General features: G+C 37.3%; 1 protein-coding gene across 2 annotated transcripts; it reads right to left on the bottom strand.

Moving 5' to 3' along the window:
• Positions 1-803: 803 nt before the first annotated feature.
• On the bottom strand, positions 804-18,326 carry pcyox1l (prenylcysteine oxidase 1 like). 2 transcript variants are annotated; one of them, XM_079587103.1, is made up of 6 exons: positions 17,981-18,326; positions 17,680-17,886; positions 16,293-16,467; positions 10,882-11,093; positions 8,683-8,823; positions 804-2,818 (listed from the first exon to the last, which is right to left on the bottom strand). In XM_079587103.1, the coding sequence occupies exons 1-6, from the start codon at positions 18,072-18,074 to the stop codon at positions 2,157-2,159; spliced, it is 1,491 nt and encodes a 496-aa protein (XP_079443229.1). In that variant the 5' UTR covers positions 18,075-18,326; the 3' UTR covers positions 804-2,156. The 2 variants fall into 2 exon arrangements, with proteins under 2 accessions (XP_079443229.1, XP_079443230.1); XM_079587104.1 differs by lacking the exon at positions 8,683-8,823 and having other exon boundaries at positions 810-2,818; positions 17,981-18,310.
• Positions 18,327-22,102: the final 3,776 nt, after the last annotated feature.

Below are 22,102 nucleotides of genomic sequence, written 5' to 3'. Positions count from 1 at the left end.
ACTGCTTATTACAGAAGAGGGCGCTGTTTCAAGAAATTAAGATTTTATATATAAATGTATATATATATTCAAAAGCCTGGGCTCAGTTGTAACATACATGTACTGTTTCTATTTCATTGTGATCTAGTTTTCATGTGTGAATGATTTAAGTTTTGTGTTCACCTGTTGTCCAGATAACCTTGTGTCTTTAAGCCGTGTGTTCTGTTCAGTCTACTTCGTTATTAGAGGTTATCTCTTCCTGTTACGCGAGTTATTTCATTGAATACTTTTCCATTGTTATATCTGTCCTCGTGCACTTCATCTGCACAACCCTTGACATCAGTACGTTTGTTTTCTCTGTTTTTCAGAAAAGATGCGCTTTAATTTTTTAAACAGTGAATATTCATCAAAGCACACCGAAGAAACATCACAGTTTACACAAAAATATTAAGAATCACAATTTTTTTTTTATATTAGAATGATTTCTGAAGGATCATGTGACACTGAAAATTCAGCTTTGCCATCAGAGGAATGAATTGTATTTTAAAATATAATAGAGAAGTTATTTTCAATCACAACAGTATTTAAAAAATATTACTGTTATTACTATATCTCTTTTAAATTAAACGCAACCTTGGTGAACAGAAGACACTACTTTGAAAAACACATTTTATGATTGAATTAGATAATAATAATAATGTTTTTGTAATTGAATGGACATACCATTTTTTTTTTTAATCAGATATATAAATAAAGATTACAAGACCAGTTATGCACAGGTCACGTTTTGTTTAGTTTGCTTTCATGTCTTTTTTTTTTTTTTTGGTAAAATTCTCAGTCATGTTTCCTGTTTGTCATGCGTTTCCCTAGTCATGTTCTGATTGGATGTTCTAGTCATGTGTTCCTCAGTTCTGTTTCCTCATTGGTTTATTGTGTTCAGGTGTTTCTTGTTAGTCATCAGTCCTTGTGCATAAATAGCCCATTGTCTTTAATTCATGTAAACACTGTTGTTGAGTTTTGTCTCTGTAAGTCAAGTGCTCTAGATCATGTCAAGGTTTGTTTTGTATTCGGTCTCAAAAAACTTCGCATTCAACTCTCCTTTAGTGGACTTATATGGAGATACCAAACGCAGAATCCTTATTCAACACGTGGGACACAAGATGACCACAAGCCAACATTTATTGAAATGAGAAAGTCAAGCTATCATTATAAATCGTTTTTAAAGATTAATTCCTGCAAAGCCTTTACACATACATAGCATGTAAAACACAAAATTGTGAAACTAAACTGGATTCGTTTAACACGGAGAGGTGGGGTAAAGTAATTATTACCAGAGCTTCTCAGTGATTTTAGTCCCGATTACTGTGCCATCCCAATTATCATTACGGAGAAGCCAGTGAAGATTACAGCGACTTTTACCTTCTGGAAAAAGGTCTGGGAAAATTACCTCAGGTAATGCTAATCCCATCTAAATAGACGAGCTGTAAATATCGCCGTAAATATTCCATACTTTCCTGTTTAAAAGTAGTTTCCCGCGTTTTTTCCAAGTATGGAGGCGCTTTAAAAAGCATTCAGTCGCGTTCTAGACGCTGGGACAAGTCTCAAGTGTTTTCCACATAGCCTACAGTACCAGTCAGATACAAAAGGTGGTCGAAAGCACTTCTTTTAGCTTCAGGTAAGTGCCTATTACCAACAGAATCCAATCAGAATTTAATTTAATCATATATAGGCTAGGTTATATATAGATATTGCGCACTTGATATCAGGAAGAAACATAATACGCACATGATGAGGGTGACGGCGGTGTGTAAATCGAGTTACTCCTCCCACTTCTGCTAGTTTTACTGAGAAATCGAATCCCGTGCGAATTGGCCATTAATATTACAGACGTCCTGTGGTAAAATTACATTACCCCATCTACCCTTCTTCTGCAAACCTAAAAATATATAGATATAGAATTACTCTTCAAATCTCTTCATGACTGACCATGAAGTCCCACGCGTTAAAGATCAATGCGCACTGCTGTTCGTGATCACCAAACATCTGGCAGACATGCAACTGTTTCAGCATCAAAATAGTAAAACCAAGACATACGCCGTGTTGTGTGGCTGTTGTGGAAGTTTAATCCTTGTTATATTCCAGTGTCTTTATAACGACATGATGACGTGATGGATGCGTCACAATTCTGTCTTCACTTTGTGCATGAGGTCTTTCTGGTCAATCATCTCCAGTTGTCTGTTCCAGCGGTGGTATGCTAACAGTGCTATATTCTTAGCCGCCACCGAGCTCATTTCCATCGCACTTCCAGCCCATTCGATTCCGTTGAGGAAGTACAAGTTCTCGTGCAGCTCCACCGGTGGCAAACCCTGAGTGCTTCCGTAACTAGGGTACGCCAACCAATCCGTGACCTGCACGGAGTAATACGACTTAAAAAGGGTCTTCAGCTCACTCTTCCCCAGAGGTACTTGGGAAAAGACCTTGTAAACGCCGGCCTCCTGAGGCTGTTTTCTGCGGAAGCCGGAGGTTATGTTGACGGGACACACGCTGGCAGCGCTGTTGAAGATCAGTCCGGGAGTGTCCGTGGTAAGGATGCTTGAAAATGGGAACAGCTTTGGGTCGGGGAAGCCGAAGTAGGAGCAGTTCAGGTAGCCGTGGATGATGGAGGCCACGGTTTGGTGGTAGGAGCCCGTAATTTCTGGGAGTTGTGGCTCAAAGCCCTGGAATGAGATGCCGGAGTTGACGTTTTGTTGGAGAGGCGTCGCTACTACCACAATGTCATAGAGCTCCGATGTCTTGTCATTTTGAGAGTCGTAGGTGAGCTCGTACTGGTGGTAATCTCCTGAGGAAACAAACTGCAGTTTTACTTATTATTCAATAAGACCACCACATTTTTAAGGTGCGTTCACACTGGCAGCCATCCAGGCATTAACCCTTTCACACGCAAGTTTAAAATATTCTAACTGACCCCCCAGCGCGAGTTTTTCAAGGCGACCGTTATTTAGAACCTGTCACTTTATCGTTTCCATGGTGACGCGTCATTGCTTGTCACGTGACACAGCACAACCACAACACACTACGCGCTGAATGAATGATGATTGCTTTTATGTAATTGTTCCTTTTTGATTCAAAATATTCACAAATGTGTTAGATATAGCATGAAACACTGATATTTCCTATTGTCAAATATGTGCATGTGGATGTGTTTGGTTGTTTAAACACCTTTATAACGATCGCGTTAGTTGAGCTGTATGCGCGATGGGCGGCGCCATGTTAGTTTAAATCCAACAGATCCGATTCTCTGAACTGTGGCACACAGCACATCCTCCACTTCTCACGAAATACATGAAAGTAAGTGGCAGGTGAACTGGGAGAAGGGTAAAATGTAAAGCTACTTACACAATGTGTATCTGATATGAATAAAACGTGTCGTCTTATTATAATGGAAAGGATTATTATTGCCGCTTCCATAGACATCAGTGTGTATTTTACAAACTCAAATTCATTGTTTTGCTAGTACTTATGTGATTTTAAATGCCTGAAACTTAAAATAAACATTATGTGGTTAAAAACACTGAATAGTTGTGATATATGACAAGCGCTGAGCACGTCCGTCTCTGGCTCAGCACCAGCCAACGCGCCAAAGCACGTTTGAATTTAGCAGTTGATCACGTGATGCACTGACCGTTCTAATCACACCGGTGTGGTCGTACGCTCCAGGGACCAGCCTAGACTAATCACACCGGTGTGGTCGTACGTGCGAAAGGGTCAAACCAGCGGTGGGCAAACTACGGCCTGTTAGGCTGTTTAATCCGGCCCGCAGTAACGCGGGAAATGAATGCGATCTTGAAGACAATTTTTGCAGCTGCAATTCATTTTGCCCTTTCCCTGCCATAGCTAACACATTTGTGAAAATTTGTAATAAAAAAAGGAACAATTACATAAAAGCAGATAATCATTAATTCAGCGCGGTTGTGGCTGTGGTGTGTCACGTGACAAGCAAAGACGCGTCACCATGGAAACCATAAAGTGACAAGTTCTAAATAACGGTCGCCTTAAAAAAACTCACGCTGGGGAGTCAGCCGGAATATTTTTAATTTACGTGTGAAATTAACTTCTTTTTTTTTTCACAAATGTATGACTTTTTTAAAGTGCAATTTTATTACCATATGCAGTTTTAATAAAGTTGAATTAACATAACCTTCTGTCATTTTTACTCTTCTAAGTGTACACGTACTTTTACTGTTAGGCCCATTAAATAATAATAAGGATAAACAATATTTAAAAAGAATATAATTATCTAACATCTGACTAATTAAAAATTAACCTCAAAACATAACATGCTAAATGGGGGATATCTATAGCATAAAAAATTAATTGTCAGAACGTCGTCTCTCAGTTGTTGAATGTCGCGCAGACGTTGCCAAAGCGTAATGTGTTTGCTGCTACTGGGCCGGCCCTCTGTCAAATTTTGAAACCCAGTGTGGCCCTTGAGTCAAAAAGTTTGCCCACCCTTGCATTAAACCCTCTGAAAGCTCAGCTGTTTAAAACATGCATTCTCCCAATCTATTCTAAGTTAACAGTACAGGTAAGTTAATCACCGTTCTGAACGAATGCATTGTAACGCACTAGTGTTACTGACTAGAAGTACTGACTTCGCTACCACGGCAGTACTGACATTTTAGAAATGTGAGGATACCTGCATTTCCCTCTAGCATTTTGAGCGCAGTTGAACAGATTCTTGAACACCTTATTGGCCATTGTGTTCACGCGCTCAACATATATATCTGTGATTGGCTCCAATGATCAACGCTTCAAAAACATGTCTTCACCGAGCACTTGCACAGATACACACGGGAGCGTTTGAAAGCGATCATCAGTGTCTATCAGCGGGTCCCTAATATATCTACTGATAGAGGAATCCGCTGATAGACGTATGCTTTCAAACGCTCCCGTTTGGGAGAGAAAACAGCAAGTATGAAACGATGACGTCACGAATACGCCTAATTGACGCAGGACGTCATCTAGCGACATTTAGCGACTTTTTGGGCAGGATTTAGCGACTTTCCTTTGAAAATAGTTGGCAACACTGGATAGAAGTTGTTTACGCACAAGTAAGCTAAAGTGATCACCAAATAGAGCTGCATGATTAGTCGTTAAACGATTAAATAAATATATTAAAATGTAACCAATCTGTGTCCAGAGAGAGCAGTTATAGGTAATAAACAGCTTCACAAACAGTATTTTAACCACACAATCGTAATTTAAAATTCAATTAATAATTATTAATTAATAATAACTCAAATTCTCACGCAAGTACTAACAAAAAAGAAAAGGTTTACACTGATGTCTAAAGTAACGATCAAAATATATCAAAATCATCTTTTGAGAGTAACTTGACACTTCAAACAACTATTGTATCATTACATCATTACACCAGTAGGTGGCGACAAGTGACTCTTAAATGTATTGTCATTGTATAATTAATTCAAGAGATTTGTACAAAAATGCTGATTCATCCAGTAATAAAACAAGTGAAGTATTTATGAGCGAGTCATTGAATCATTCATTCGAACTGCTTTGAAAAAAAAAAATCATTCTGATTAATTAAACACTGTAAACAGACTGCAGCCATTTTGTCAGAAACGCTAGTAAATCACATGTTATTATGTTTAGTTGTTAGTTCAAGAGTGTGGGAGAATTGTGATATCTGTTTGAAAAAAAAAACATGATTGTCAATTGATCCAGAATCGTGCAGCAATCTCACAAAACAATGAAATGTTGAAACCCATGAAGAGGAGCAGGAAGCGTAGAGATGCCCGATTACAATTTTCTACAATTTTTATTTTTAATAAAACACCATATGTGACCCTGGATCACAAAACCAGTCATGAGTCGAACGGGTATATTTGTGGCAATAGCCAACTATACATTGTATGGGTCAAAATTATCGTTTTTCCTTTTATGCCAAAAATCATTAAGTAAAGATCATGTTCCATGAAGATATTTAGTAAATTTCCTACCGTAAATATATAGAACATGTATTTTTGTGAGTGAATGCAGCACAATCGTGAACATAAATGCACAACTTTAAAGGAGATTTTCTCAATGTTTCGATTTTTTTGCACCCTCAGATTCCAGATTTTCAATAGTTGTGTCTCGACCAAATACTGTCCTATCCTAACAAACCACACATCAATGGAAAGCATATTTATTCAGCTTTCAGATGACATACATTTCAGAAAATTGACCCATGTGACTGGTCTTGTGGTCCAGGGTCACATACTTTTACCCAAACTAAATAATAAAAACAAGTTTAAATGGGTAAATTTTCTATAAATATTTTTGAGTTTTCATTTTCTTTTCTGACTATAGCCAACTCCAGTTCTTGTTAAAACACACTAGGCACTTTTTGTGTGAAATCATATTTATTTTGTCCATCAAAAGTGTGCTTTCACTTAAATTGAGAGTGAGCAGCGCAGCAGAAATAGACTCCCGCGCTTCACTGCTGCTCACGTGGCGCTCCTGCTTGCGGTGTGAACGCACTCATCAACAGGCATGGCGGAAAAAAATGCGCTGCTCACGCTTGCGGTGTGAAACGGACCAAATTCAGGAGTTTCTTACATGTGCTCTGTGTGCACGTGTGATGCTGATGCTGCGCGATGTTAATCATGCGGCGGCCGAGTGCATTTGACCGGCATAAAATCGGCATATGTCAGAAAGCCGATCAATCGGTGCATCTCTAATTACGAGTGTTGATGGACTCGATCTACTCCATATATGTTTTGATCATCATTCTGTATCCGATCCGAATCAAGTCTTAGACAAAAACACGATTTTCTACACTTTTTTTCTTTACACATTCAAGTTTAGGTCCAAGAACATGTAGCAACATTGACTATTGACATCTGGTCTGCCAATTAATGAATTAAGAACACATACTTCTTTGTCTGAAAAGACAAGACATTTTGGTGGCTCCCCATAGAACCCAGCCCCCAACATTCCTCACAGCAAGTTACGCACACACGTAATATAACACCCAACGTCTCCAGAGAGATAAGCAGTAGCACACACACACACCAAGAGACTTTTTATTTCAACAGAATCATATTTAAGACATTAACGAATGGACTTGATATTTTTCTGTGTTGCTATTTATGTGTCATGACAGATTTGGGTTTAGTTTACAATTATAGCATGTATTAATTAAACTTTAAAATGTCTATACTAATGCATAATAATCAAATGTTGTATTCCTAAAACGTAATTTGAAGGTGTTTGATACCATTTTAAATCCTGAGACCTAACGGAGTTGAATCTTGACTGCAAGGTACAATAATATGCATATATTCTAGGAAATACCATACTTCTAAATATGAATGTTAAATTCGATCTCTCACATGACATAGTCAAAGTGGGCGTGTCTTTACAAACAAAGGAACATTTTCGCGCTCTAGATCAGAGGATCCGATTCGCTCTTGTCCCAGAAGAAGGCGTATCCTTACATTCCTTAAAAGCAAAAACGCTCTTCCTGCTCCCTCTCTCGCGTCCTGCCTTCGTCTGCTCATCATGTGAAGTCCGCGATCGACTCCTCTCTGGAGTCCGCCTCCTTTTTATTTCCTTTATAAAGTTTCTTTTGTTTCATTTTCAAATTCTCCTTGGTTCGCCTTCACCTAAGAGTGAACGAATTTAGCGTGAATTATCCCTTCAGCCACTTCACTTTCAAGAAGCCTTCAAAACTCCCGCGCCCAGCGCGCCCCGGAGACAGAGCACGCACCTTGTCCGAGAGAACCTCCACGAGAGAACGCGTCTCAGCACGAGAACGCGCGCTCCTCTCAGACCCACACAAAGAACTTTGCAAGTATCAAACTCTAACGAGTTTTTAATGTTTTAAGGTTCGATGCATTCTGTTGGCTCTCTCAAGGTTTCTGTGATGTGGTTGTTATATGGTTGGTCACTCGTGACCATTCTCTCTCTCTCTCTCTCTCTCGCACTCAAAACGAGCGCGGCCCCATTCTCTCATTCTTTATCTCTCTCTCTCTCAGACTTTCTCACTACATGTTGTTATCCGTTTGTCTTATGTGTTTACGTAACGTTACCCTGTGTAAATACCTGTATCACGTGTTTAGATGTAGAATTATGTATTCATTAGCTTCGTCTCATTAAAATACAAATATGATTTGATTAAACTGTCTCAAGCTCACATTACATCGTCCCTGAAAATGTCTGATCTTAAGCTACAATGCTTTATAAATTTTATAAGGATAGGAGTCGTCATTCTTCTGGCCAGAGGATGATCTCTTCTGTGTTTATAAAATCGATGATCCTATTGAGAATTAATACAAACGCCCGTTCGCTGGACGAACGTAACTAACTTAATTCCAATCAGAATTATCTTATAATCGATCTGTAATTGGACTATTGATATATTAATGAAGAACCATAGTGCACTGATCATTAATATATACAATTGATCCATTATCAGTTTCGATAATTTAACGTAACTGTAAATTATGCAAGATATCTTAATCATATTCCTGATTAAAATATAACTAATTCCCCACATAGTTAAATGACTTTATAGCCATTTTGAATGCGGTTACAAACAGTATTGTTGCCTGTCAGTATGAACACGCCTTTAGAGGTCCAGATGAACATGATCATATGTTTTCAGAGATTGTTTCTTTTAAATGAACTGTACTCCACCTGTTGATCGTAGGCTAATGGTTGTAACTGGACTCTGGATGAGATTAGCTTTGGCTAGTTTAAGCAGTCCCGAGCAGACCAGCTTGTTTCCTCCCTCCACGGCCCAGAGATTGGCCTGAGCACCGGCGAGAGACACGGCACCTGAGAAACACACACATCAGAACAAACTAACATGGCCTGATGATCTTAGGATGTTTTGTTCCAGGATCATTCAGAACGGTCTCTTCTACTGTTGATAAGGTTAAGGTGACATGGTTACATTGTACTTCCTCAAATAAGTACAGAGAAATATTAATTAACTACATGTCCTTACTTTACAGTAACGATTACGTTTAGGGTTGTTACTTGTAATTACCGGTATGCATAATTTACTGTTCTTACTATAGTAAGTACATGTAGTAACGTAGCGTTACTGTCACCTTAAAATAAAGTGTTACCGGTGTTAAAAGTGGCAAATCATGAAAACTTTGATGTAAAACAGTTTGATGCCATATACCATATAAACTTTCAGAACTCTGTCCAAAACCCATTCATTTGAACTAAGCAACAAAAACATTAAGAAATCAGCTTGTTTAATTTTTTACAATTAAAAAAATGCACACACATGGTCACAAAATGAATTAAACTATTATATAAAAATGTACACTACGTTTCAAAAGATTATTTAAATGGTCACATATCCCATGTTCACAAAGGCTGCATTTATTTGATCAAAAATACAGTAAAATGGAAATACTGTGAAATATTACAACTGTTTTGTATTTGAGTACATTTTAAAAAGTAATTTATTCCTGTGATAACAAAGATGAACATGTTAATGTTAAAACAGTTGCTTAATATTTGAATAAAAAGTTAATTTGAAATGTAACAATGTCTGTACTGCCTACGTGCTACTTTAAACAAATAATAATAATAATAATACTGACCAACCAACCTTTTGAATAGTAGTGTATATTTAATTGATGCTTATGTTTCGGTGGAAAAACTGACAATATTACATGACAAGACACCTTTAGATTTTTAATAAGTTGTTGTTGTAGCCCTTTATCCCCTTAAGCCGCCTTTCCACTGCACACTACATTCGCATACGATTAAGCGGCACCCCCCTTTTTTTAATAGACATGAAAATGCACATTCCGAACTTAAATGGTTGTAATTCAAGAATGATTTGGAATATAGATGTCTTGTTTTAAAGAAGACATGAGGCAGAATTTTTTAGAAGTGAAATATATTAAGAAAGTTAAACAGAAAAAAAAGTTATAGAAGTTTGAGTTTATGAAAATGTACAATGTTAAAAATGTTATTGTTCATATTTTATATAAAATATATATTTTCAAAACCTGGTGGACTCTAAAAATACAAGCAAAAATAAATAAATCTGAACAAGTTGTGTTTAAAAATGTAGGTTGATATCTCAAAAAAATCAGCTTTCAGTGAGATTTAGTTTGGGCGCAGTACCACACTTCTCCACTAGTTGACATTACTGCCCATATAAGGGCGCCTCCATTTCCATATGTTGTTTGAGTGATCTGAACCATTATTTTTACAATTTTCATACACTTTATGAAGTAGACATCCTATTCAGAAGTAGTATTTGAAGTTAGCAGATTTTGAAATGAATTCAACCTCTAAGAAACACAGAAGATCCCGTATGTGCATTATAGCTCGCTGCCACATCACTAATGCTGAATCTATTATTTTATTCTTTATATTTAAAACATTTTCAGACCTTTTTTTTTTTTAAAGAATTAAATGGATGCTATCTTTTGAACTCTTGGCATGAAAACAAACTGAGGTTTCTACCATTCTTTCATGATTTTTCATGTTCATCACTATTTCAAAATAAAGGACTGAACACGCCTTAGGAGTATGAAAATATTCTTGTTGCAAATTGATAAATTACGGCTCCTCTGTCATTTATTTTGAAAATCAGTCAACAAATATGTAAACTAGAGATTGTAAGCTTTCAAATGATATATAGTTTGTCAAGATTAGTTTAGGTTTAGTATAGGATATTATTGTTTTAAATATGTAATGGCTGTGGCCTATGATGGCTGTGGCCTGAGCTTTATTATATTCTCTATATATCAAGCTATATATACACACTTGGTGCTTCAAATATGTATTATGTGATAATAAGTCTAACAAGAGAAGCTAAATGTATAATTGTAAGCCTTATAAAGAAAGTGCGGTGCATACCGACAAATGCAGGGATGCTGATGTTCTGGCCGTAGTTGACCCTCATGATGGGGGCGATGACTTCCTCGATGAAGCGCTGGGAGACGCCCAGTTCTAGCAGAGATTCGGAGAGGGAGCGGCGGGTCATGTTGATGAATCCTGAACCGCCCAGAGAATGCAGCAGCTCCTCCACTGAACTGAAGGCGTAGCCATGGGCCTGATATTTATAGATTCTGACAGGAGAAGAGCGGATGAAGGTGAGAGACAGGTCATTTATTAACCCTTAAGAACCTGAAGCTAAAATAGGTGGTTTAATAAAACATATTTAGAGGGTTTGACTGTAAAATTCTAAAACAAAGTGCCTTCTTCATGTGCAAGGTGTCATCTTTTTCAGAAAAAGATTAGCTTTCAACAAATTAGTTATTGTTTGAACGAATGTTTGTGTAAATCGTGTGTAAAGTGGTTCTGGCGTAAATTTTCGGATTCATTAAAATGTTCGTATTTTTCAAATGTTAGTTGGTACGAAAGAAATCTACACCTGCTGCCAGCCACGCGTAAATAGTGCGTTTATCAACCAAACGTTTTTGCTCATTAACAAGGCTGCATTTTGATTCACCTTAATCTGGTACATATTTACACAGCATTTTGAAAAAATATGATATTTATGATAGTAATTACATTCGGTTTTTCTTTTTACTTTTATTAAGAGAGCCAGTAATAGCATCTGCAAAAGGAACACTTTAATCAAATAATTAATTGATTTCAATAGGGCTGGGATATATTTTTTCGAAGTTAACTAATTAGTTCACGAGCTTCATGTCGAACCATTTTCTTTTGGTTTTTCTTTTTCATTCGCTTTTGAGAAGACATGTTGAAATTTGGTGTCATAATATGATGCCCATATATAGTTGTCAGTCGGATTTAATGGGCGGGATTTATGGTAATTGAGAATGAGCGTGCACGCGCGTCCCATTTACGACTGATTGGAATTCATTAACACCCACACACACACACACACACATTTCACTATCACATCTGACGTTTACGAAATATTTGTGAAATATTTTCGGGAAGGTCTCTTTACGCGCAAATCACTCACATATTTACTCGTATATTTACGAATGTTTCATGAATGAGACCCATTGACCATAGTGTGTGTGGTGAGTTTGTAAATAGAAAGACAAAAATAAAAAAACTAGAATAAATTTACTGATTTTTATTTAGAAAAATCACGAACGAAAGAAACTAACACTTTAAAGTTTTTTTTTTTTTTACTATAATACATATATACAAGTCTTTTTTGTGACATTGGATTACACGGTTTTTATTTAGGACACTTTTTTCATACACGCACACATACAAATGCACACACCACATGCTAAGATATGTGAAAGAGTAACGGCCATCCGCCTCCCAAGTTTAAAGGGGTCATGACATGAGAAACCAAATTCGCCTTGATCTTTTGGTATATAAGAGGTCTTTGTACCATTAAAACGTCCTGCAAGTTTCATAGCTTAAGACGTCCTCCCCATTATAAACGAATCATTTATTTAATCAAGCTCTAAATACAGCTCGTTCTGGATCCATGGTAAGAAGTGACGTCACGGTACGAAGTGACGTACCAGCGTTTGCATATAGACCGCCTCCAGCACAAGACAACTACGCTTAAAGCGCAAGACAACTACGCTCATTTCGTATCGTTGTCGCGCCGCGCGCCTCACATGTGTTCAGTCGACGGACAGCGAGTGGGTCTGTGTACAGGGAGATTACGATGCCGCAGATGTGCTGTTCCTGGCTGTGGACAAACAACATCTTTGAATACGCTGCGAACGATCCAGTCGTCAGGGAAAGATGGATGCACTTTATTTTTTGCGGACGTCCCAGTCACGGCAGTGTTAGTTTAAGCGTTTGTTCTGTACATTATAAGGATGACTGTTTGAGAAAAAATCCCAATATGATGCTGGCTTTGCTAGAAAAGATAAGTCCGTGTCGACTATTCTGGGCTCAACGACGACGCAAACTTACTTTGTCTGGCTAATATAAACACATTTGTATAAGAGAATCTTGAAAATATGTCGCCTGTTTAGGCCTATGTACATGTGATAGAAAATTAAAAATGTTGCCTTTATCAATGCTGCATCTTCAAAGATGGCCTGTGCATGCATTTTTGTCCGTGGTACATCCTATCATGTCATTGAAATTAGTTAAATAATGTTAAACTGTTAGCATAATTATGCAACAATAATCTGTTTTCAAGTGTCTCGGGTTACAACTTTTTTATTAATTCAAAATAGTTTCACTTTCCATGTGGATACGGGCTGATCCAGTCTTCGTTGTTGTGGTGATGGTTCATTTTCCGCTGATTCCGGCTCAAACATATAAGGTTTTATCATTGCAAGAGCCATCGCTTCGCATGCATCACCCGCTAATAAACAGTTGCTCCAAATCCGCAAATGTTCTGGCTGGGGGCGTTAATAATTGATGCATAGGCACTGACGTTAGCCAATCATAACAGTGGGCGTTAACACTGAACTCTTAAAGGGGAAACACCCCCAAAACAGACTGTTTGAATCAGAGGATGAGAAACAGGGTGGGAAAAGGTCATAAATCACTACATTTTAAAAGTTTTTTGTAAAAAAAACTATCGTAATACTATAATTGCACCTAAGGGAACATAATAATAAAATAAAAAAAACCATGTCATGACCCCTTTAATAAAAAAATCATCCCAATCCCCTCTTCTGCTGTCTACCACTTCTTTCGTGCATTTGTTTGTTTCTTTTATTATTTTATGCAATCCAAAACACTCTAACCAGCCGCGCTTCGTATCTCTCTGTTCAAACAACATTTTTCAAATAACAGAGAATACATCAAATGGATAATTTCCCAAGAAGTGGTTTGACAAGAACTGGCGCTTTCTTTCAAGGTTTTTTCAGTATTACCTATTGAGGACATACCGTAGTCAAAAGGCTTTTTTTTTTGGTGTGTTTTTTGAAATATTATCTTTCATGCAGTGTGTAATAAAGCTGTTTGTGACTGTAAAAGGTCTGCAACGTCCCAAAAGACAGAAGCAATCCTGAACTGCCAGAATCGTGTCGTCAGTATTTCTAGTCTTACTTCCTCTGCATGAACCGATGTAGGTTTGTAACACATTTGCATAATTATATATTTGCACAATTTTTTTCAACAGATATTCAATAGTGTTCTATCGTGCATCCTATCGATTGTAAACAAACGTTTTCTCTCTGGTTCTGGTCCAGATCATTGTAAACATGCCACGGTGAGACAGATATTGAAAAGACCAAAACATGTTTTGTCTCAATTTAGAACTATTTCAAATCTAACTTTTATTGCTAAGATCTTAGAGAAAGCTGTGTTGCCAGAAAAATTTAAATACACAACACAGAAATTTTGGAGAGAAAAAAAAAAACATTATATAGAAATACATATTTTTAAACATTATGAATTATGAGTTCACGGAATTAATTAATTAGACATGCACTTTGATTATTCAAATTTAATTAAAACAATTAAAATGGAATCCAGAAAACTTAAAACGGAACACACAGACTTTGGTCAAAATAAAACGGAATTTGAGAAAAGAAAATGCATTTCATAGGGCCTTCAACATGTTATTTTTGTTAAACTTTTAATAAATTGTTATTAAATTGTATAAGTTTCATGATTTAAATTAATTAGATTTAAATAATTATGATTACTAAAATGTAATTTAACCATTAAAATGCTCCTCTCTAGAGTACATTTTTCTAGCTGACTAACGAGAATATGGTTTTTCTGATGTAAATGTGACGTTACGTGACATTGTCTACAAGATGTTATTGACGTCTTCCTGCGGTTGAAACACTGATTGAGACATGATATGGATTTCGGTAAGTTGGACAATATCTTTTAACATAACTTCAGTTATGTTGCAGCTATGTATATTATGAGAAAATAAAGTGTTATTTGACCTTGGATGCATAATAGGGGCACTTTAAAATCCAACAGCCAAGTCAAGTCATCTTCATGTATATAGCGCTTTTAACAATCTAGATTGTACAGCTTTACAGAGATAAACGGATAATTTAAGGTAACAGAGATTGTTTTGAATAAAATATATAAAGAATAAAGATATTTTCCAGCTAAAGTTAGTTTTGATTGATTCACTTCCGTCGCAAGGATCATTAAATTAGGGGCCGCTAAAGGCAAGTTCACACTACAGTATTTTAAAACGTCGGGCTGAGCTGTGCGGTTCACACTACATGACTTGCTCTTTGTGAAATCAGGAGTGTTCAAGTTGTTGAGCTGTTCACACCACACGACACAACGTGATTGATCCGCAACAGGAGGTAACTCACTACACGAGTTGACAACAACTCTGTCACCCAACGATTATATCTTGTCTACAAACCACGTTTTGTCACGAAAAATCACGCGATAAAACGAACCGGAAATTACGCAATACAGCACGCGCGCCACTACCCAGCGAAGAAGAACACAAGTACACAACACGCGAGTATTTGTTTGAATATGGACGTCAGACAGAAATTAGTGCTGCAAACTGTTTGCGCGATGATTTGCTCTGAAAAAAAAAAAAAAAACACGTATTCCCGTTGACCTCAACCCATGCCTTGCTCTGATTGGCTGTAGCTCATGGCATCACATGTGGTTGAGTCGTGCGACAGCTCCGGATATCTAGCATGCTAGATATTTTTCTGGGCTCGGCGACGCGTCTGCGAGCGACTTTGATGCGTTGTTGGCTCTTTCATACTAACAGATTGGCGAGCGTTCATCGGCCGCTAATCCCCCGCGATTTGCACGCGATAACAACCCGACCTGTCGGCGAGCTCAACGTTTGCAAATCGGGCTTAAAATCCTGTAGTGTGAACTAGGCATAAGATGACACCGTTCTCTCTACACAGACTTCAAATGCGAACCTGTGAGGCGCTCTCACATGCACATTAATAATTAATTCTATAGTTATGTGCGTTTGAATATATGTGCGCAGGTTTGTAATTCCCTGCAAACCAAGCCTAAACAACTTGTCTGGCCTTACATTTTTTTAGACAGAATTTGGTACCATACGGTTATCCGGACCACACGTGTGTCTTTCAGTCCCGTATAGTCCGTATAGTCATCCCTGATTGGTCTTAACCCCAGTGACGGGTAGGTTTAGGGGCGGGTTAGGGGTAGGCCATTGTAAGTCAGTGGCCATCAACTGTTTGGTTACCAACAATGTCCAAAATATCATCTTTTGTGTTCAGCAGAAGAAAGAAATTCATACAGGTTTGGAACGACTTGTGGGTGCGTAAATAAATCACTATCCCTTTAATTGTGTACTTAATTATAAACATCAGCAAATTTCAAAGATAATAAACTGTCAGTAAAAGGATCCCTGAACCGGTTGTAATGTCCTCTACCCGTTCGCTCACCTCATGAACTTCTCCATGATCTCCTCCACCCACATCTGCAGGCGGATGAAGCTGATCCCGTAGCGCCACCACACGCGGAACAGATCCAGCAGGTACCAGTCCGTCTCCTCCAGAATAAACTCCTCTCCATTAAACACTGCGGTTTTCCCAGCCACGCTCTTACGGTACTTCAGCCCTGTGGACGGGTAACATGAGATGAGCTCTGAAGAGAACAGCCTCGTGCTTTATATAATGTGTCTTTCATTGTACTTGCATTAAAAAAAATGTTAAAGGGATAGTTCACCCAAAAATGTTAATTCTGTCAATTATTACTCGCCCTCATGTCGTTTCAAACCCTTTGTTCACTTCAGAAAACAAATTAATATATTTTTGATGAAAACTGAGAGCTTTCTGTCCCTCCATTGACCGCTACGCAACTACCACTTTGACGATTCAAAAAGTTCATAAAGAGATCGTAAAAATAATCATATGAATTGAGCGTTTTAGTCCAAATTTCCTGAAGAGACTCGATCCCTTTATTTGAAGAAGAGATTCATTTTAGGCTTTTATTCACTTAAATACATTCATCAACTCACACATTGTGGTAAAAAAAAGCTCAAGCAAGTTTGCTTGATGGGTGAGAACCAGTGAGGTTCATTCTCGTGTAACGAAATATGTTTGAGCTTCTGTTTATGTTCGCTGATCAATGTTTATATGTGAATAAAAGCCTAAATTCAATCTTTTCTTCAAATAAAGCAATCGAGTCTCTTCAGGAAATTTGGACTGAACCGCTCACTTCATTTTAGTTTTACGATCTCTTTATTAACTTTTTGAAGGGTCAAAGTGGTAGTTGCGTAGCTGTCAATGGAGGGACAAAAAGCTCTCAGATTTTATTAAAAAGATCTTCATTTGTGTCCCGAAGATGAAGGAAAGTCTTACTTGTTTGGAATGATATGAGGGTGAGTAATAAATGACAGAATTTTAATTTTTGGGTGAACTAACACTTTAAGTGCAATGTACTTATTGTGTTCATATTGTATTGCAAAACACTTGTGCTGCTATTGAGGTGTGATACGGGTAATGTTAGAGGCAGGTTTCGTGATTAAAGGGAGGGTTAAGGGGTAAAGGAACAGTGAAATTACAGATGCAATTATAAAAAATAATTACAGCCGTAATTGCATGCAGGTATTTAACAAAAAAATATTAGTACAATGTAAAAACATGCATGTGCAAAATAACTGCATTGCATCAAATTATTAATTAAAATGTTAGTGCATAGTTGTTAAAGACAGCTATAAAGTGGGGCAGAGAACATTATTAATAAAAACAAAACCCTTACTCTAAGAATGAGCAAGGATGACTAATTCAGTCACTAACATTTTAGCAATACGACTACAACTAAACTAACCCAGTTGCTGGACAAAGTCTTGCATGTGCAGGTTGAGGGAATGGATGATGGATCCCCCGGACTCGTAGTCTTGCTGGTTGACGGTGACAGTAGCAAGGCGACCACCGACTGAGCCTTTCTCAAATACATCAACTCTCACTTCGGGCCCGAAATGTTGCCTGAGGAAATGAGCGGTAGCGGTTCCTCCGATCCCGGCTCCAATAACAGCTGCAAACACACACAACACAACACACACACAACACGAGTGTTCAGACTGCAGCATACACACCTTTATTATTAATATCATTCACTTTTGGCCTACCTATTTTAGAAGGCGGAGCACCATCTTGTTTAGCAAAATCCGAATCCGCCAATACATGCACGAAAGAAAGAAGAACAAGCAGAGAGTGATTCATGTTTGTTTATAACAACCGAGACTACTTCCAGTGAACTGAGGATGCACGTGCATTAAAGCTAACAGTCAAATGAATGCAAGAGCCTTTATCCATTTCTTCTCAGGATTATAATAAAAAGGAATCAACACGCAAAATATCTGATGATTTTGATAAATGTCTCTTAAAAAGCTATTCGCATAAATGTCTGCTGTCTGCTACTGTCCACCGGCAACAAGAACGCATGATCCTTCATGCGCACGCTTCTGACCAATCAGAGCCAGAGAAACACTCTTGTGACCAATCAGAGCGAGAGAGACTCTCTTCTCTGACCAATCGGAGCGATATAAATGTCTGACCAATCGGAATAGGAGAGAAACCTTCTCTCTTCCGGGATGCTAGAAGCATAAAGATGGATGCTTCTTGGAACCAATTATTGGTCAGTTTTTAGTTTTTATTGGAAATTAAAAGGTACCATAAGCGATTTCTGCCTAAAAGATTGCTAAAATACTTTTAATAGCCGTTTACAGTAAAGAGGGCTGTCACAGGTGTGGTTTCTCAGACAGGAGTCAGGTGATATCTGATTTGTGCTTGCTGTTTAATAATTATTTGAAACTTACCAAACTAGCAGCTCCAGAAGTAATGAAAATAGATGGCATGGACCTATGTATAAATCGTATTTAAACAATTTAATAACCAATTAGAAAGGAATTTATACCTGTATGATATTACGCAGTTTGGAAAATGGATGGATGATGGATCGACACTCTCACAGTGCATTATGGGTATTCTCTAGCCATTGCACACTCGTTATTGCGGTGCATTGTGGGATTGAATGAGTGCACTCAATAACGTCGTCCACTAGGGTTTCGGACATTTAAAGGAGTATTTCGGACACAGCTCCGTTCACGCCACATCGTAATTATCGTAATTACAGAATTTCAACTTGTAAAAAGTGTTCAAGTTCTCATAGAGCTCGTAATTAGTTACAACTTGTGAGCTGAGAATTTTCTGATCGAGCTCCTACTAAAAAATGACCTAACATAAATTATGCTTTTCCAATATATCACCATAGTCACAAAATAATTAATATTTTCCCTGCATTATGTAGGCCTATGTATAATTCCTTAAAAATGGAAAGCGCAAGAGAACTATTAAAAATAAAAACAATGAGTTGTATTAAATACGGTAATCAAATAAAATTTGATTAAATTCATATAAATAAAATGACAAAATAAAAAATAATATCAAAAACATTCAATAATTAAATGAAACCAATTTAAATCTAGTTTTTTAAATCTAATTTACTTTACTTTTGATATTGATATTTCAAATTTTTTCTAATGAGTGTCCAGTCAGATCTCATGTTAGTTATTAGTTATTATGGGTCAGAAATCCCCCGTCAGCTACCTGGTTCTGTTTAGAGACTGATCTCCCAAACAATAATAATTATGCTCAAGATTAAGAGGGATTTTCTTTAAAAAAAAATCACAATGACCAGTGCCAGGAACCTGATACATGATTTGACTTGATGCATGTCCAGGAAATGTCCCTTGACCTGAAAGGTTACAATAGATTAAAATACATTTAATATCGTGTTTAATATTTAAACCATTATTTATTGATTTGCACCAATTGTGACATTTCAAAGATTTCTCAAAATACTACAATACATTTTTTTTAAAATATTGTCGAAATAAATAGGCCACTCATTCCACTCATTGACATTTTCACCCAAAAATAACAAAAAAATAAATATATGCTTATTTGGTTATAGTTAACAAGTTAAACTAATCCCAGACTAACTGCGTGTTTGAGCTGTTTTATATGAAAGCAACTTGCACTGATATATCTTTAAATATGTCATAATGTTTTTTTTTTTTTCCAAGCCACATTTATTTCATAACTAAGGCCTAATCCTGGCTTAATCTAAGCCCTGTCTGTGAAACCAGGTCATGGTGTCTTCACTTTTCTTGTGTTATATGAGGATATGTAATTCAGTAAGCAAGATTGTTTCTCATTTGTTCAATAATACTGTAAGCATTACCAGGGCGTTTATATCTTCTAAACTGTGCCATTACTCCTCACTATAGTGTTTATGTTGGCTTTCACACGTTTGCACTCTTAAAGGTCAGCGTGTATTTATACGCTGTTTTCTCGTCATGAGTGGCCTGTGACTTCAGCCGGTCATCTATAGCCTGTGATACTCTGACTCATTTCCTCTGTCATGTGAGGACAGAGAAAACTCAGTGGCGCAAGATGGCCAAAACTCATGATGACCGATATCATGAAAACAACTCATGAAAAGTCACGACAGGACATTCCCATTTTGTTTATGACCTTTACAGACATGTTTTGCTGGTGTAATGCTAAAGAAACGCATGAAATGGTCAGTGGAAATGTGAAATTTAAGACTGAAGGTAACATCTAAATGAACTGTTTTCATTCAACTCAGTAATATTATTTAACACAACTGAACCAACCTATAAACATTCATTCATATGGCCAAGAAACAAATCAAATTTGTAGGTTGAATCAGCTAGAAAGTGCATTTTAAGTTAACAATGAATTGCATTACTATACTTTTTACCATGTATAAAGCTGTATGCAGGGCATTCTCGTAAGAAAATGCAGTGAAAGCATGAAAACTAGAGCGATATTCAAAACAGGAGGTCTGATATTTTGCATTGTTTTGGTACTCTTGGAAACTGGGACAAAAAAAACAAAAAAAACAACAACAACTAATCAGGAACGTGAAAAAGTTCGTCTAATGACAGCCATGCGAGAGTTAAACAGGACGAGGTATGGCACTCTTGATGGGCAAACCGAACAGGGTTAGGATTTCCCCGTCTCAACCCACGGACTTTACAGAGCGGAAATGGTGCATTAAATACTTAACCAACATTTCCTCCTTGCTCTGGCGGTTGGGGTTTTCTCAACACCGACGTCGCTTGCACGTCGCCTCGTCTGCAATAACAGGCTATACCCACGGAAAAACAATGTTATTCGATCAACCTTTATCCATTAAACATGATTGCAACAGTGTGCTGTTGGTGTATGACGTGGGTCTATTATCATGGGCTATACGTGTGTGTGTGTTGTGCAATTACGGCTATCTTTGCACTCTGAGCAAAATGGATAGCAGTGGGACTTTCCCATGACTATGTGTGTAGTGTGTGGAACAAACGCCCATGCAAATGACAGGTCTAATCGATGGGTTTATATAGGGATGCTGCACTGAGCGAGTAGGCGGCAGAAGAGCTTATCGCTCGCGACAGGTTCACGAGAGACATGATTCAGCATCCTCAATATATGGTACTGGTGCCGAAATGACTCACAGTTAACAACACATGTTGTGGACCTGTGCAGAAAAGAGGCCAAAACTGAAGGTAGGTTGAAGGAGGTGAGTGATAAATGCAGAAAAACGACAGATGCGCACGTGGGTTGAAGAAGTCAGTGGAAGAAGACATCATTGCATTTCATGTGCGTTCCCCGCACTTAATATACACACTTATCAATGTGGAATTTATGATCAGATTCATCATAACACAACATACATGTAATACTGGAAGCATTTTGTGAGGCGTTTTTGTAACATCTCTTAGTTTCAATACTGTTCAAAAGGTTAGGGCAAGCAAGACTTTTTGTGAAGAAAAAATAAATAATTAATTTTATTTAGCAGGGATGCATTCGTTGATCAAAAGTGGTTGTAAAGACATTTATATTGTTATAAACGATTTCTACACTGTAAAAAATATTTTCATTATTTGTAATCACAACGTTTTTTCCTTAGTCAAATCAACTTAGATAATTAATGTAGTTCAGATAACATAATATTTTGAGTTTCTATTGATTAAACCAATCTCCTTCATTGCATTAACTCAATTGTTTCATTTCAATGAACTCAAAAATTTTAAGGCAACCAGGTAACTTACTTTATTTAAGTTAAACCAACAATATTTGTTTACAGTGTATTCGTTGAAGAATCCTGAAGTGTCACGGTTTCCCCCAAAATCATTTTACTGCACAACTGTTTTCAACATTGATAAATT

This window comes from Phoxinus phoxinus, assembly GCF_949152265.1.
Source record: "Phoxinus phoxinus genome assembly, chromosome: 17".
In the NCBI taxonomy this organism is placed as follows: domain Eukaryota; kingdom Metazoa; phylum Chordata; class Actinopteri; order Cypriniformes; family Leuciscidae; genus Phoxinus; species Phoxinus phoxinus.
Note: the sequence above shows the minus strand (reverse complement) of the source record. Positions and strands in the feature narration are given on the sequence as shown.

What these genes read in the sequence shown, in the direction of transcription:
- pcyox1l (XM_079587103.1), bottom strand. Translation starts at nt 18,074, where the DNA reads ATGAATCACTCTCTGCTTGTTCTTCTTTCTTTCGTGCATGTATTGGCG. An exon ending in AGACTTTGTCCAGCAACTGG is followed by an intron (nt 16,468 to 17,679) that starts GTTAGTTTAGTT and finishes ACCCGTCCACAG; the next exon opens with GGCTGAAGTACCGTAAGAGC. An exon ending in ATCATGGAGAAGTTCATGAG is followed by an intron (nt 11,094 to 16,292) that starts GTGAGCGAACGG and finishes TTCTCCTGTCAG; the next exon opens with AATCTATAAATATCAGGCCC.